Source organism: Microtus pennsylvanicus, chromosome 1 (genome assembly GCF_037038515.1).
Source record: "Microtus pennsylvanicus isolate mMicPen1 chromosome 1, mMicPen1.hap1, whole genome shotgun sequence".
Classification (NCBI taxonomy): Eukaryota; Metazoa; Chordata; class Mammalia; order Rodentia; family Cricetidae; genus Microtus; species Microtus pennsylvanicus.
Window position 1 is genome coordinate 50,962,691 of NC_134579.1, and position 17,580 is coordinate 50,980,270.

General features: G+C 42.2%; 1 protein-coding gene across 1 annotated transcript in view; it reads left to right on the plus strand.

Annotated features, from left to right (window-relative positions):
- Myh15 (myosin heavy chain 15) overlaps positions 1-17,580 on the plus strand; it is a 128,413-nt gene that overhangs the window by 83,703 nt on the left and 27,130 nt on the right. Inside the window, exons 31-35 of the mRNA XM_075945110.1 lie at positions 772-1,121; positions 4,357-4,481; positions 7,582-7,697; positions 16,172-16,364; positions 17,184-17,387. Of these exons, the coding sequence (XP_075801225.1) occupies positions 772-1,121; positions 4,357-4,481; positions 7,582-7,697; positions 16,172-16,364; positions 17,184-17,387 (988 nt within the window). The remainder of the gene's footprint in view (positions 1-771; positions 1,122-4,356; positions 4,482-7,581; positions 7,698-16,171; positions 16,365-17,183; positions 17,388-17,580) is intronic.

Sequence of the window (17,580 nt, forward strand, 5' to 3'; positions counted from 1 at the left end):
TGTTGGTAAGATATTCAAAACAAGCTCGTTTCCCCTATTTCTTATGAACTGTTACTGAAGTATTAGGATAAGCATTTATTTATTTATTGGAATTCAGTCAGAGTCTGAGTTCCAGATTCAGGCTGGTAAAGGCAGTGGTGTGTGTGTGTGTGTGTGTGTGCGCACACGGGGGGGGGGAATTGTCTGTATTCTATCAATCATGTTTTAAATAAACGCTGATTGTCCAGGCAGGAAATATAGGTGGGAAAACCAGACAGGAAGTAGAAATGATGTAATGAGAACAGGAGAATTCTGGGAAGGAGGAAGTTGATTCCTTCCACTCCTGCCCTGATCACCGAAGCAGCAGGATGTGATCTGCCCCACTGAAAAATTGTACTGAGCCACATGGCTAACATAGTTCAGAAAAATGGGTTAATCAAGATGTGAGAGTTAGCCAGTGAGAGGCTAGAGCTAATGGGCCAATCAGCTTATAATTTATGGAGACCTATGTGTGATTTTCTTTGGGGCTAAGCAGCTGTGGGAAACCGGGCAGGACAAAAACCCCAACAGGCAGGCCCCCCTTCATGTTACATGGTACAAGTGTGTGTGTGTGTGTGTGTGTGTGTGTGTTGGGGGTGCATAAAATCCATGCAGACACAGGAGCCAGAGGCCAGGGGTTAGCAGGCAGCCAGCTCTGAGGACCAGGTGCTGCCTTTGCTTTGGTGGTTAAGCCAGCCTCACAGGCTGCCTTCTGTTGATCTCAATCACTGTACTCTTTGGCTTTCTCCTCAGGAAGAAGCTGGCAATCAGATTGCAGGAGGCTGAAGAAGCAATGGTGGTGGCCAATGCCAGGAATGCCTCCCTGGAGAGGGCCAGGCACAGGCTTCAGCTGGAACTGGGGGATGCCCTCTCTGACCTGGGGAAGGCCCGTTCTGTGGCAGCTACACTGGAGAAGAAGCAACAGCAGTCAGACAAGGCCCTAGCTGCCTGGAAGCAGAAGCAGGAGGAGGTTCAGGCGCTGCTGCAGGCCTCTCAGAAGGAGGCTCGGGCTCTCAGCACCGAGGTCCTCACACTCAGGCATGCCTGTGAGGAAAGCACTGAGGCCCAGGAGATGCTGCGGAGGCAGAACCAAGAACTTCAAGGTACTGTCAGCTGGGCTTGCAACCAATGCAAACCAAAGGGCATGGGGAGAGCCTGGTTTGGGCAAGGCTATCTTCTCTGAGTGAAGAGCTTTGGTGTTTTCAAGTTCCCATCCATGTTTGACTTTTAAAGTTTTAATACTTCATTCTGAAAATATTTATTGTAAATGTTATTTGTATTGAATTAATTCTAAAGGTAAGATTAGAACCAAATCTTTGGTCTGATTCTATACTATAAGGAAGCAATGATTTTCACAGCCTTATTTAGATTTTCCACATACATATTCATATGTATATATAATACCCAAATTATATGTTGTTCTGTATCATTTATTTTTTTTATTTATAAAAATCTCAGTAACCCATGCCATATATTAGGCACTCTTCTACATTCATCAATTCGTGACTTACCCTGAGCCACGTGGCTTAGCTTTCATGTTAATGCCTTCGTCTGCAAAAAAAAAAAAAAAAAACCACAAGGTTAGGTGACTTGTCTGAATTTACAGTTCATAAGTTATAGATCTGGGATTTGAGCCCAACCATCTGGGCTTCTGTCTGTGCATGCTTTACTGAGCTATGCTACTATCCTAATCCTATGTACCTTGTGGTTCTTAGTATGCCAAGCCACGGAGACAAGTGACATTCTTTAAAAAGAAACTACATAATACATCATAAAAAGTATAACTAGCAGCTATCTAACTAGATCTCATTAATTTTAAACCTGATTATACCCAATTCTGAGTAATTATATACTATACTTCTACACACATGTATTTTGCATATGTAAAATATCTCAGTAGCATAAATCCCTAGAAATGAAATTGCTGAGTTAAAGAAACAGACTTAAAATTCTTGTTTTACTGCCAAAGAGCAACTAAAGAAGGCTGCCAAGTTATTCCAGAGCCTACAGTGATGCACATGAAATCTCCAAAGTGTCCTGGAAGTGAGACTATTACTTTTGGAGGCGTGGGTGAGTCTTGTCTGTGGCTCTGTTCAGTCCGTGACAAACTCACTAACTAGATAGGGAGATGAATTCCATCAGTGGCCACAGGGCTCAGCTATGCATCACCTGGGAACAGAGAGCCACACCCACCACAGAGTTTCTGATTCGGTGGATCTGAGGTGGAGCTTTGAATCTTTACTTTTAATACACTCTCAGGTAAGGCTAATGCCATAGCCTGGGTTCCATGTGTGGCCTAGGATGGTGATTAGTCTTAGACTTTTATTTTAAAGCTCCTTCAAATGATCATAGGTATGGTATAGTCAGAGTTGACAAAAGCCTGTGTTAAGTTGTTTTCTTTTTTACTCAGCAGAAAAGGATTATAATTCAAATGACCCCTTAAATGATTTTCTTTAAAGAATTTTGGAATCCTTTTTAAAGTATTACTCTTTCATAATTTCATGCATGTATATTATATATTTTAACCATATACATCCACCATTATCCCTTTTCTTATCTATCCCTTTATGTTGAGCCCTCTCTTTTCTACAATAAGTTTGCCCCTTACACATTCCTGTCTTTGTTGTTGTTAATCCACCGAGCTTAATTAATTAGTGAAGCTTGCATGAGCATGGATTGAATGTCTACTGAACCCTGGGCACAAAACCAATGGGTATATCACTGAGGAAAATGATTCCTGGTCTCCTAGTAGCCATTACCTGCCTACAGATGGCTAGAGAAGGGTGGGGCCTCCTCAACCCCTCCCCCATCCATGATGGGCCCGGTCTTGTGCATGACCTGTAATCACGGCTACTGTGGTTTTGATTTCTAGTGGTTCCAAGAGACAGTATTTACAGCCCCGCCCATCCTCAGGCTGCTATCTTGTTTCTGTACCCTCTTTTGTTATATCTCCTGAGACTTGGAGGTGATAATATAGTTATCTAGTGGAGGGCAGAGCCCTCAAAAGTCACTTCCTCCAGCATTTAGAGTAGTTGATGTCTATACTAACCACTGTCTGCTGCAAAGAGAGGCTGCCCTGGCCAAGGCTGTGAGCAGCCCTACTCTGCGAGTTTAAACATAAATATCAATAAGGCAGTTTGACAGTATGTCCTTTCAGCAGAGCAGAAGTAACGGTTCCTCACTGGGGCCTGTAATTTCCCCAGCAGCGGACATTTGTCCAGGTTTATAGTATCAGGTATGAATTTCGTATTGTGGAGTGGGCCTTAAATAAACCAGAAAATGGCCGGTTACCCCCATAACAGTCATGACTCTGTTGTACTTGTGTTTCTCGCCTGGCGAGTCAGTATTGTATCACACAGGATCCACAGTGAGAACTTGATATAATTTTCCCCCAGCAGTCTATAAAGTACCTTCTGGAAGCTTCCTCCTGCTCAGTTCTAGCTTGTTTTCTCTAGTTCCTGCTACCAAAGTATGTAGTGTCTTTAGAAATACGGTCTTACCATTCAGTTACAGTAGTTAACCAAGGCATATGTCAATAGTTTGTATTTTGTGGGGGGCACTAGGGTCTCTTCAATAACAACTCATAGGGATATATCACACATCTGTCACTGAGGTTGACCTATTTTTACCTTATACCAGGACTTGAGAACCAAAGGAATGGGTGAGCTGTTGAGTTTTCTTTTTCCCTGTGCTAGGTAATTCCCCAAAGTTTCTCGGCTGTCCAGCACTAGAGCCTCCTTCAGGAAGTGTCAGACACTCCACAGCAATAGAGTGTCATGCCACTCACTTCTGGCCTCACTCTGTCAAAGGCTTTGTGTTCATGAAAGGCTAGCCAGAATGGTCACATACTTGAGTGAGAGGCATTGTCTTTCCAGAGTCCCCCTGCTTTTCTATCCCATCTAGGGTCATTCTTTGACAGCTAGCAGATGATAACCTGGCTTATGCTTAAGATTTCTGTCCCAGTGTTGAGTGGTACCTGGCACAATGGCAAACAATGGTGTTTACATTAAAACTTGTCCTCTGAAGTGGAATGAGGGATTCTTGATGATCTCCAGATGGAATCTACCATGGCTCCAGTCAGCAGAACTGCCGGGTGAAGTTACACAGGCTGTCCGATGCACCCCAAGAAGTTCCATCTCTCTAATTGCTGAGATCAGTTTCTGGCAGATGTCAAAGTAATACATGGAAGAAGGGATTCCTTTCCTCCGCTAATTCCAAATAAGTTTCTCTGTGGGTAAAGGGTTAGCTTTTCTATGAAGTTATGAAGTTGCTGAGAGCAACATGGTCCTGGTAAAAGCTTTATTTTTCCACTAACATACCTGATCTTCCTTCTTTCAGAACAGATTTTCAGTCTCACAAACCAGGTGAGAGAAGGGATCAAGAATTTAGCTGAAGTGGAAAAGGCCAAGAAATTGATTGAACAAGAGAAGAATGAAGCCCAAATGACCCTGGAAGAGACAGAGGTAGATCACCAGGGAGGGAGATGTTCTTAGAGGGCAAATCATGTCTGCTACCATTAGAAACAACAGTCACCACACCGAGGCACTTATGCAGGTGTTTGCTATATGCTATGTGCCGTGGCAGATGCTTTGACACCCCAGCAAACTCTTGTCTCCATTTTACGGAGGAAACTGAGGCTCAGGGAACAAGGTAGTTACTAGTAAGTGCAAGTTCCCCGATCTTACTAAAAACAACCATGATGTGTTTACTTACTTTATCCCAAGCCTAGATCCTTGCAGACCATATGCACGGATATCGGGAATTTTGTTGCACTTTCAGGATATCCATCCTGTTCCCAGCATTATCGAATTAGAATCTGCACTTAAACTAGTTCCTTTGGGGCTTCCTGGGGTGTCTCCATGGAGATGCACTTGCTGGAACGCTGCTGGCCCATAGGGAACTCAGTTAATAGTTACCCAAAGTTAAAGGTATACATAGATTTGTATATATTCCCCTTGAAAACAGTCTGTTAACTACCCATCCCCAACTCTGTTGGTGAGAAGAAATTCCCAGTGAAATTCTCAGACACTCACGCTGGAAAGGTGTGCAGTATTTGATGGGGGTGTTTTAGGTGTTCTGGAAAAAACTCCTGCTTCATCACTGGATGTGGACCTGGAATAAGTTAACAGGACCCCTGCGAAAATGCCGAAGAAGATAATGTCCCGAAGAGGAAGTTACCCTTCCAGTGTCTCCAGGTGGTTGATTAGCCATTAGCTCGACAGCGACTCTGCTCCCAGCTGAGTTTCACCTTGAAGCAGCTCCTGAACATCTGTCTGGACACGCTGGAGTACACACACCCTTCCAGCAGAGGAAGTGGGTTTAGAAAGATGTTGTAGAGCACTGGACAGAGCCTCCTGGGAAGTGCGCCAGTAGGAGATTGATGCTGCAAACCCTTCTCTGTCCAAGCACTGGCTGTGGGCACTGCCTCTCCCCTGCAGCTCTGTAGGAAACTGGCAATATAGACGTGCCCCTCACTCTGAAGTGCTTCTATTTCAGTCACTGCTCTTTCCTGCATACATATTATTGAAAAATCTCATCAACTGGTAGAGTACCCCTTAGGAAGGCTTGTTGGTGCAAAGTTGATGAATTTTGATTAATTTACTCATCTTTGGATCTCTGACCACTCTAGCTGGGTACTTTCTAAAATCACCATATCCAATAAAAGAAGTAAATTTTATTGTATATTTAAACATTTTAGCAATAAAATATGATTTTAGGGGCAGCTTTAGTTCATATATCGTATCATATATTGGGATAGTAGTTTCTCTTTTTTTTAATAAATTTATTTATTTATTAAGGATTTCTACCTCCTCCCCGCCACCGCCTCCCATTTCCCTCCCCCTCCCCCGATCAAGTCCCCCTCCCTCATCTGCTCGAAGAGCAATCAGGGTTCCTTGACCTGTGGAAAGCCCAAGGACCGCCCACCTTTACCCAGGTCTAGTAAGGTGAGCATCCAAACTGCCTAGGCTTGCCCAAAGCCAGTACGTGCAGTAGGATCAAAACCCCACTGCGATTATTCTTGAGTTCTCGGTATTCCTCATTGTCCACTATATTAACCTTCATCAGGCGATGAAAAGAGACAAAGACAGAGACCCACATTGGAGCACTGGACAGAAATCTCAAGGTCCAAATCAGGAGCAGAAGGAGAGGGAGCACGAGCAAGGAACTCAGGACCGCGAGGGGTGCACCCACACACTGAGACAATGGGGATGTTCTGTCGGGAACTCACCAAGGCCAGCTGGCCTGGGTCTGAACAAACATGGGATAAATCCGGACTAGCTGAACATAGCGGGATAGTAGTCTCTTAAGTGAACTAGCAAGTACATCAAAGTGCACGAATGCCATACCACATCCCACCACAAGATGGCAGCATACACTGAGTTGCAAATTCTGCCTCACAAATGCTTTATCACTTTGCACACGTGTGTTTGTAACTTGGGGTTATTCCTTTTTGGGGGTATGGCTTTATGAAAAATTTAATCAGATCCCTGAATCCATAAGACTGAAATGATTTCAGGTCATCTCTAAAGATTCCCTTTCTCAGTATATTCTAGAGGGTGAGTTTTTCCTCAAAGAAGCTACCATTCCCTGAGGAGATTGCTATCTGAACATTTGCTTTTGATTTATGCCTGTCAGGATTGAGCCAAAAACTAAGGAGGCCTTCTTAAAATTCACGGCAACTTAGTTTTGTTGTTCTCGTTGTTTTCCTACATGGTTTTGCTCTTTTCTGTAGATTAAAAACTCTCCTCAGAGAACATAAGGAGTTATCCCAGCTCTCAGGACTGTCCAGAGTTAGCTGGCCAACTTGTATGGCACATGCATGCTGTTAAATTATTCATACTCTTCAAGTATTTTGCCATTTGCTTGTTTGTAATTTTTTTACACATAGTTTCTCCTTAGAAAAGGCTTTAAATATTTTATTTACTCTTTACCAAATTTTTACTTTTAAAATTGAATGATCCTATAAGAGAATCCCTGGAAATATTATATGAACACCCAGTCCCAGGAAATATCCTACCCATTAAATCCCCACTTTGTAGTAGTGATAAATCAAGTGGCTCACCTTGAGAGTATTACGTGCTAAGTACTTCCTAAATGCCCAAAATAAAGACTCCAATAAATGTTAGCACCTTCCATATAGTCTTGATTTTATTGACTCACCCCAAAGGTGGAATGAGTTGGAAATTAAATATTAAATACAGTGATAGACTAGATTGAGATTTTCTATTTAAAATGCTTTAGAATTTTAGTTATTGAGCTACATATATACTTTTTCTTTATTGGTATTGAGAATTGAACACAGGCCTTCATCCAAGCCAGGCAAGAGCTCTAAGATTGAGCTGTATCTCGGTCTAGCCTTAGGCTACTATTCAAGGAACAAAGGATCTCAAAGCTAGATGTGAATAAAAGCAGTCACTTGTCCTAGTCTAGCTTCAGGGTCCTGCCTTGAACCTAGATCTCAGCCAGCAACTCTAGAAAAACTGCATTCATGACACAGGCATTGAGGGAAGAAAATATAATTTTTGTTCAAAAAGAAACTTCATTGGGTGCTTTTTGTTATAGGGAGCCCTGGAGCGCAATGAAAGCAAGATCCTCCATTTCCAGCTTGAACTCTCAGAAGCTAAGGCAGAGCTGGAAAGAAAGTTGTTGGAGAAAGAGGAAGAAACAGAGAAGTTGAGGTACTCATGATTATGCTGTTGAACAACAGCCATGAATGTCAGAGTCCCAAAATGAGCAGACTCCCTGTGGGGCTGCCTTCATGAGCCCTGTCAGAACATGGCCAAAGATGCTTGGTCTGACTCAACTCTAGGATTTCCCATTAAGTGCATCACTGTTATAGAAGACCACTTCTACACACAAATACTCCCTATACAGATCATACTCTTGTGGTTTTCTGCTCTTCAGCGTGGGGAGGGCTGCATTGGGTGTGTGTGTGAGAGTCTGCTTCTTCTACGGAGTCCCATTCAGGGGTAGTCAGGAAGACATTTGGTGTCATGTAGAAGCTAAGGTTAGATCAGAGAGAAGGATTCCTTAGCCCCTGCCTGTCCCCTGTAAGAAAGCACAGCCAGGAACAAGACTGTTGAAACAGTGGGGGTTGACCTGCCGGGCTACTGTGTGAAACAGGATTCCAGTCTCTGGACTCTTTCTTTACTTCCTTGTAACAAGCTGGCGACTATAGACACTTAATTGCTTAGATTCTCAGGGAAGGGACAAAGGAGACCTATGGGCCACAGAAGGTAGTGAGGGTGATCAGGAAGCTGATCCTGGCATTTAGAGGTAGGGATGACTAAGTTACCTCTCTGGCTGTTTGCTGTTCCCTTAACCAGTGGTTCTCAGCCTTCCCAAGGCTGCCACTTATTAACACAGTTCCTCATGTGTAGTGATCCCCAACCATAAAACTATTGTTGCTACTTCATAACTAATTTTGCTACTGTTATGAATCATAATGTAAGTATATGTGTTTTCTGATGTCTTAGCTGACCCCTGTGAAAGGGTTGTTCAATCCCCCAAGGGGTCTTGACTCACAGGTTGAGAACTGGGCCTTAACCAAAGCCCTAAGTCTGCAAAAAAGATCATATAGTAGACTGAGGTTCAACTGGCAACTTGTTCTCAATGTTTTTGTTAAACAAACAAAACAAGCCAATGCCATGTTAACACATTCTGTTTAACTAGGCTTTTTCCCATAGATTGTTTTCTATCCAAACTTCCAGATGGTCAATATTTAGTGAGGATTCCAAGCCAAGCTTATCCTTCTGTGCTCTGAGTTAACTCAGCCCTCATTCACAAGTATTTTCATGGAGCTGGCTCTGGTGAAGAAATCTGGTGTACTTACTAGCATCTAATATAATTCATTGATAAAGGGCAAACATATAAAACCCTAATATTTGCACTATTTCTGTACACAAAGAATAAAAATGAGCATCTCCTTTTGTAGTTAAAAAAAAAGCTTGATCTCAGATAATGTCAAACCTCAGCTATAAATAAACGCGATGAGGAAAATGTCGGAGAACAGTTCCCCAATTATAATCATCAGTGCAAAGGAAGTTAGAGATCCAAACAGCTAAGGTTAAGAGGAGAAAGCTGAAGGGAACATGAGCTGCGATGGGCTGGAAAGGGAGGGGCGGCTGAGGCTCCGGCGCAAGCTCAGTGTAAGCTTTAGCTGATGACTCACAGTGTCTGTAATTGGTGCATCCAGAAAGGACATACCAGCATCTCAACAAACATCGCACACACTGTCCCAGACCCTCTGTGCTCTGTGTGAGCGCAGATTGTAGCAAATGCTTTGCTCTAATCTGATGGTTCAATCTGAGTCTAGGGCTAGGAGGAAATTGAGTAGAATTTCAGGGAAAAATATATACGGGCGAGAAAGTCCAAGCCATCAAAAATGATGAGGTAAATTATAGACCTCATCATAGAAATATCACCTGAGGGCAGGATGAGGTTGAAGACTCTGTGTTCATATAAACCATGTGCATTGCCACAGAAACTGAAGTTGTCTATTAGTGCAGTTCCTGGAAAGTTGAAGGGGCCAAGAGGCAGCAGAGGTCAAGCTTTTATAGCTTAGCACTTGTGGAACGCTCTCCATGTATTCTCCTCTGCTGAGCATTCTGTCAGTCTGGTGAGGAATGGCGAGTGAGCCCAGGAGAGACCCCATTGGTGAGGAAAAGTCCAAGCAGCTGGCATGAGAGATATATACCTCCTAACCATGTGAGTTCTCAGTGTTGGCAGATTCTCTGTGCACTGTTGGAGTAGCTGGGACTTCTATGCTCAGAGATGGTTTAGATCATTTCTGTCTAGTTTTTAAGGTAGAGATAACTCACTTTTATTTTTATTTTATTTATTTATTTATTAAAGATTTCTGACTCTTCCCCGCCACTGCCTCCCATTTCCCTCCTCCTCCCCCAATAAAGTCCCCCTCCCTCGTCAGCTCAAAGAGCAATCAGGGTTCCCTGCCCTGTGGGAAGTCCAAGGACCACCCACCTCCATCCAGATCTAGTAAGGTGAGCATCCAAACTGCCTAGGCTCCCACAAAGCCAGTATGTGCAGTAGGATCAAAAACCCATTGCCATTGTTCTTGGGTTCTCAGTAGTCCTCATTGTCCACTATGTTCAGCGAGTCCGGTTTTATCCCAGGGTTTTTCAGACCCAGGCCAGCTGGCCTTGGTTAGTTCCCAATAGAACATCCCCATTGTCTCAGTGTGTGGGTGCATCCCTCGCGGTCCTGAGTTCCTTGCTTGTGCTCTCTCTCCTTCTGCTCCTGATTTGGACCTTGAGATTTCTGTGCGGTGCTCCAATGTGGGTCTCTCTCTAAGTCTCCTTTCATCGCCTAATGAAGGTTAATAATCAGGAGGATGCCTATATGTTTTTCTTTGGGTTCTCCTTATTTAGCTTCTCTAGGATCTCTAATTATAGGCTCAATGTCCTTTATTTATGGCTAGAAACCAAATATGAGTGAGTACATCCCATGTTCTTTTTGGGTCTGGCTTACCTCACTCAGGATAGTGTTTTCTATTTCCATCCATTTGTATGCAAAATTCAAGAAGTCCTTGTTTTTTACTGCTGAGTAGTACTCTAATATGTATATATTCCATATTTTCTTCATCCATTCTTCTATTGAAGGGCATCTAGGTTGTTTCCAGGTTCTGGCTCTTACAAAAAATGCTGCTATGAACATAGTAGAGCATATACTTTTGTTGTATGATAAGGCCTCTCTTGGGTATATTCCCAAGAGTGGTATTGCTGGATCCAGGGGTAGGTTGATCCCGAATTTCCTGAGAAACCACCACACTGCTTTCCAAAGTGATTGCACAAGTTTGCATTTCCACCAGCAATGGATGAGTGTACCCCTTTCTCTACAACCTCTCCAGCAAAGGCTATCCTTGGTGTTTTTTATTTTAGCCATTCTGACAAATGAAAGATGGTATCTTAAAGTTGTCTTGATTTGCATTTCCCTGATTGCTAAGGAAGTTGAACATGACCTTAAGTGTCTTTTGGCCATTTAAACTTCTTCTATTGAGAGTTATCTATTCAGCTAAATGCCCCATTTTATAATTGGGTTGATTAGCCTTTTACGGTCTAGTTTCTTGAGTTCTTTATATATTTTGGAGATCAGACCTTTGTCAGTTGCCAGGTTGGTGAAGATCTTCTCCCAGTCAGTGGGTTGCCTTTTTGTCTTAGTGACAGTGTCCTTTGCTTTACAAAAGCTTCTTAGTCTCAGGAGGTCCCATTTATTCAATGAGGTCCTTAATGTCTGTGCTGCTGGGGTTATACATAGGAAGCGATCTCCTGTGCCCATATGTTGTAGGGTATTTCCCACTTTCTCTTCTATCAGGTTCAGTGTGTTCAGACTGATATTGAGGTCTTTGATCCATTTGGACTTGAGTTTTGTGCATGGTGATAGATATGGGTCTATTTTCATTCTTCTACAGATTGACATCCAGTTATGCCAGCACAATTTGTTGTAGATGCTCTCTTTTTTCCACTGAATACTTTTAGCTCCTTCATCGAAAATCAGGTGTTCATATGTTTTTGGGTTAAAGTCAGGGCCTTCTATTCAATTCCATTGGTCGACTTCTCTGTTTTTATGCCAATACAAAGCTGTTTTCAATACTGTAGCTCTGTAACAGAGTTTGTAGTCAGGGATGGTAATGCCTCCAGACAATCCTTTATTGTATAAAACTGTTTTGGCTATCCTGGGTTTTTTGTTTTTCCATATAAAGTTGAGATAACTCACTTTTAAAAAACGTTCCATTTGCTTGGTAACATTATCAGAATAGATAACTTGTAAGAAATCTATGATAATCTGAACACCGAAGCAATAGCCAAGATATTAAAAGCACTGGTTTTCTTCAAAGATACTACTTTTTATTCATTTTTAATTAAAAATTCCTTCAAGAATTTCATATGAGTGCTGGATTCACATAACATCTATCCCCTCTCCCTTCCAATTCTTTCAATTTACCCCAAACTCCTTCTTATATTCATGACCACCACCACCTTCTCCTCCTCTTCTTCCTCATTGTTATTATTATTAATATTACTATTGCCAGAGGAGGGTATTGGATCGTTTGGAGCTGGAGGATGTTTCCTGATGTTGGGTTCTGGGAACCAAACTTGGGTGCTCTGCAAGAGAAACAAATGCTGGCAAACCACTGGGCCATCTGAGCAGCCTTCAGTGTTTCGTTTTCCTTTAAAAGATGTGCTTGATTCCATTGGTGGACTTCTCTGTTTTTATGCCAATACCAGGCTGTTTTCAATACTGTAGCTCTATAATAGAGTTTGAAGTCAGGGATGGTAATGCCTCCAGACAATCCTTTATTGTATAAGATTGTTCTGGCTATCCTGGGTTTTTTGTTCCTCCATATAAAGTTGATTATTGTCTTCTCCAGATCTGTGAAGAATTTTGATGGGATTTTTATGGGGATTGCATTGAATCTATAGATTGCTTTTGGTAGAATTGCCATTTTTACTATGTTGATCCTCCCAATCCAAGAGCAAGGGAGGTCCTTCCATTTTCTGGTGTCTTCTTCAATTTCTTTCTTCAAAGACTTATAGTTCTTGTCGAATAGGTCTTTCACTTCCTTGGTCAGGGTTACCCCTAGATATTTTATGCTATTTGTGGCTATCGTGAAAGGTGATGCTTCTCTGATTTCCCTCTCTGCTTCCTTATCCTTAGTGTAAAGGAAGGCAACTGATTTTTTGGAGTTGATCTTGTATCCTGCCACATTACTAAAGGTGTTTATCAGCTGTAGGAGTTCTTTGGTAGAATTTTTGGGGTCACTTATGTAAACTATCATATCATCTGCAAATAACGACATTGGGCTTATAATGCATGTTCCTAGAGAAGCTAAGTAAGAAGGTGAACCCAAAGACAAACACATAGGCATCCTCATGAATATTAACCTTCATCAGGCAATGAAAGGAGACAGAGACAGAGGAGCACGGGACAGAAATCTCAAGGTCCAAATCAGGAGCAGAAGGAGAGGGAGCACGAGCAAGGAACTCAGGACCGTGAGGGGCACACCCACACACTGAGACAATGGGGATGTTCTATCGGGAACTCACCAAGGCCAGCTGGCCTGGGTCTGAAAAAGCATGGGATAAATCCGGCCTCGCTGAACATAGAGGACAATGAGGAATACTGAGAACTCAAGAACAATCGCAGTGGGTTTTTGATCCTACTGCACGTACTGGCTTTGGGGGAGCCTAGGCAGTTTGGATGCTCACCTTAGGAGACCTGGATAGAGGTGGGCGGTCCTTGGGCTTCCCACAGGTCAGGGAACCCTGATTGCTCTTAGAGCAGATGAGGGAGGGTGACTTGATCGGGGGAGGGGGAAGGAAATGGGAGGCGGTTGCGGGGAGGAGGCAGAAATCCTTAATAAATAAATAAATTAAGAAAAAAGATGTGCTTGAGGAAGCTTTGATTTTAAAGATTTTTGATTCCATATAAATGGTGTTGCAGTCATCACTTAGGGCATTATCATCGTCTTTACTTAACATTTATGAAGTTTCTCAGATAGCTATAAGAAAGCTAGCATTCGAGACATTCAGTTTGCTGAAACAGAATGTATTTGTAGATGGACAATTGGTGGCAGGCCACGAAGACTCCAGTGTTCCTGGTAGAGAGAGCTACCTGAGGAAAAGCAGGAAGTTCCCTCACTGGAAATCAGGGCAGTCTTTTCAGAATGTCAGTGCTGCAGAGTGTGCCAGTTCCCTTACTAGTTTGCAAGGGATGCTGTCAAACAAAAGAAATAAATAAACCCCACAGGCTGGATGGCTTAGACAATACAAATTCACATTTTCAGAGCCTGGGAACTGTAGATCTGAGATCATCATGTGGACAACAGGTTTTCCTAAGGCCTCTGTTTTCATCTTGAAGTCAGATCGCTGCTCCCTCTCTCAATTTCTATGTGAGTTTTCTATTGTGAGGATCTATTTCTGCTGTCTTCTTCTTCGGAAAGCTCTGCTATTAGATTAAGGCCCTTTTCCAAGATCTTCATTTTTATCTTCCTTGCTTCTTTAGAGACGTTTGCATGTACAGGTCTTTAAAGTTCCATCTTCATGAAAGCACAATACTGTGTTTCTGGAGCCTAAGGCTTTAGCATTTGGAGGCAGCATAATTTGATTTATAACATTTTCATTATCTTTATATGCCTGAAAGCTTATAGGATTCTAATCTGGGAGACAAATGCACAGTGCCTGGGGATAGGCACTAAATGTAATACAGAAGACCGGTTTTAATGCTAGGTTAGAAGTAAGTGTAAAGTAATAGTTACTATAAAATAAAAAAGATACTTTCCATATTTTTCTATACCTTCTTTTGCGACCCTTCTACCCATAATAAAATGTGGTCATAAAAAGTGGAGGCCCTACCTGTGAACCAATAGCAAACTCCAGCCACAATCCTACTAACAGTTAGGGGTGCACCTCTGGTCAGTGTGAGAGGTCAGGACACACTCTATGGCAATTCAGTGTGCAATCTAATTCTGACCCATGACAAGTACACTTTTGATGTTTGTTGTATAGCTTCTATAAGGATAAAAAAGAAAAAAAAAGAATTCTTTCTTCTACTTATCTGCCTAGGACTAAGGCTCTGTTGCAATGAGTTTAAGAGGACTTGTGTTTTTGATATCAGTTAAAGTTTCTTGATGAACAACCACCAAATACTGAGGAGCTAAAAGAGGAGAAATTTTGTTTTGCTTTGTTTTTTTTTCTGAAATCAGAGTCTGAACTCGGATAGAATGGAAAATAAATCACTACTCAAAGTTGTTCCAGAAACCAAAGTTTTCCTACATTTTGATAGCACAAGCAAGGAAAAGAGGTTGGAGATTCACACAATCTGTCTGATTCCTTATCATATGGGAGAGGCTATTAATGGCCCATTGCACTGCAGTCCCAACTAACAAATTCGTAGTTAGTCCCATGGTGCCCAAGTATTTTCAAGTATCGCCAAGTAAAAATTCCCATGATTTTCTCAAGATCTTCTTTGCAATTCTTGAATACTAGGATATTAACCAAGTTGGTAGCACTTTATAATTATGGTTTTGCTCACAGCTTTTGTTCTTATAAGAGAATATTAAAGTATTTACATACTATATAGTATTGAGTTTTCTCAACTAGTCACTGTCCTTCAAACTCCTAGAGAGAGAAGGCAACACACACACACACACACATACACAACAAACAAAACAAAAATCAAACTCATGTTATTATTGAAGACTTCAGACCATTAGAACAGTATGGCTGGATCTCAGTAGCTCTTTCCTACTGTATTCAGACTTGTTTTTTTTTCAACTATGATTGTCTAAAAGAACATCCATTCTTCATCTATAGACACTCTAGGAAATTTAGAGTTTATCATCCTTGTCTTGGTTAGGATGTGCTAGAACACCATGACCAAAAGAATCTTGGGGAGAAAGGATTCATTTCACTGTACAACTTGTAAGTTTCATCACTGAGGGAAGCCTCAGCAAGAACTCACGACAGGGACTGGGAGCACGGATTGGAGTCGAAGCCATGGAGGAACACTACTTTTGGTCATTCTTCTCGTGGCTTGCTCAACCTGCTGTCTTATACCACACAGAACCCCCAGTCCAGGGATGGCACCACCGACAGCAAGCTCTGCCCTCTTCTGTCAGTCAATATAATAATAATGTCGTACACTTTTACCCACAGGTCAATTTGGTGAGGGCATTTTCTCAACTGAGATTTTCACTTCCAAAATGACTCTAGCTGTGTGATGTTGACTTAAAACTACAGAACAATCCTTTAATGAGTCTTAGGCAAAGCTAACATGGGAACCTTGACATAGTTCATGTGTCTTTATGGTTCTATGATGAAATTTATGGTTCTATGAAAAGCCTTACTTTGACTGTTATAATGACAAAAGACTCATTAATTCAAGGCCAAGCTTCCTCTGTTTATAAAATGGATACTCTTTAGACTAATTTTGTTAATATCTGAAAATATTTTTATTTTAATATGTTTTCCATAACTTGAAAATAAGAGGTAGCTAGTGGGGGAGTGGGAGGGGAATGAGAGGAGGGGAGGAAGTGTGAAAAAAATAAAAAAGTAAATAAGAAAAAAGAAAATAAGAGGTAGCAATATTTAATTTGAGTGTATCATGTTCTTCCCAAATGTTACTCTGAAATCAGGGAGAAGCATCAGCAGGCCTTGACTTCCCTACAGTCAGGTCTGGACTCTGAAGCTTTGGGTAGAATTGAAGCCATTCAAATGAGGAAGAAGATGGAAGGCGACCTTAAGGAGATGGAGATTCAGCTTTGTGCTGCCAACCGGCAGGTGTCACAGACAACTAGAGCCTTGGGCCAACTTCAGGGTCAAATGAAGGTACTCTCAAACCATAACATAATATAATATAACATAACATAAACCATGTCTGTTGGGCAGTAAAGAAGAAAACCACAAATCTCACTCTTCAAGAAGGCTGGAAGATGTTTATCTTAAAAACAGGTGACGCTCTGTTAGAATCATGCATGCTCAGGTACACAACTCATTTTGTGTTGGGTTATTAGGCAGGAAGAGGAATAGACAGAGTCTGGGGCAGCCATCTGCTTCTAAGACACAATTGGGGGCATGTTCCCATCCGTTCCATTCATAGCCTCTTCTTGGTGCAAAATGATAGTGTGGGCACCATTACTTGAAGCCAACAGTAGGGATTTTCTTGTCCTTGGAAGTAAATTTTCTTCTGCTCTGAAGAAAATTGTGTTTTATAACCTCAAGTCCAGCCTTAGCCAACAGGCTGAAAGAAATATGGCAGAAACTAAGAACAAGGTAAGGAAAGAGGAGAAATAACTGACTCCTTAGTCCCATCACTGCTTAGCCCTTTGGACAATTGCTACTCCCGCTGCTGTCTCATTTCTAAAGCAGAAAGTTTAACTTTCTGGCGTCCTCTCTGTCCCCTACCTCCTGGCACCTGCCAAGATCAACAACTTCCTGCCCTGATGCTCAAGACACTTCCTCTCTTTGACTCCAGTAAACTGTCCTGGAGGTACCTCTCGGGGTGTGATTGCAAAGCCTTTTATCCATGAGATCAAGAACTTAGAAACTTGTCTCTGTATGGAGTTGCTCCCTGCTTCCCCTGCTAACAGTTAAACTCAGAGAGATCCATGCCCCAGGACCATGTTTGTTTGTTTTTTTCTTTTGCAGGAGCTCCAACAACAACTGGATGACAGCATGTACCAGAACAAGGACCTGAAGGAACAGCTGTCTCTGGCTGAGCAGCGCAACACTCTTCTTCAGTCTGAACTAGAAGAACTGAGGTCCTTGCAAGAACAGACAGAGCGAGGATACAAGCTGGCAGAAAAAGAGCTCCTGGAAGCCACAGAAAAAATCAATCTTTTTTATACCCAGGTAGGACACGTTCATTCTCTCTATCGGCTGGGTCAGTTGGCTGGAGGAAGGCGTTCCCATTACTGAGTCAGCTAAGGATTTGTATGGTGGCCATGTCAAGTTTTTGGTGTGGTACAAGATGCACAGAAACATATGCAGCTAAGCCCGTCACACCTTTCCTTACAAGCATTAGTTTCCCAGAGCAGTTGTAACC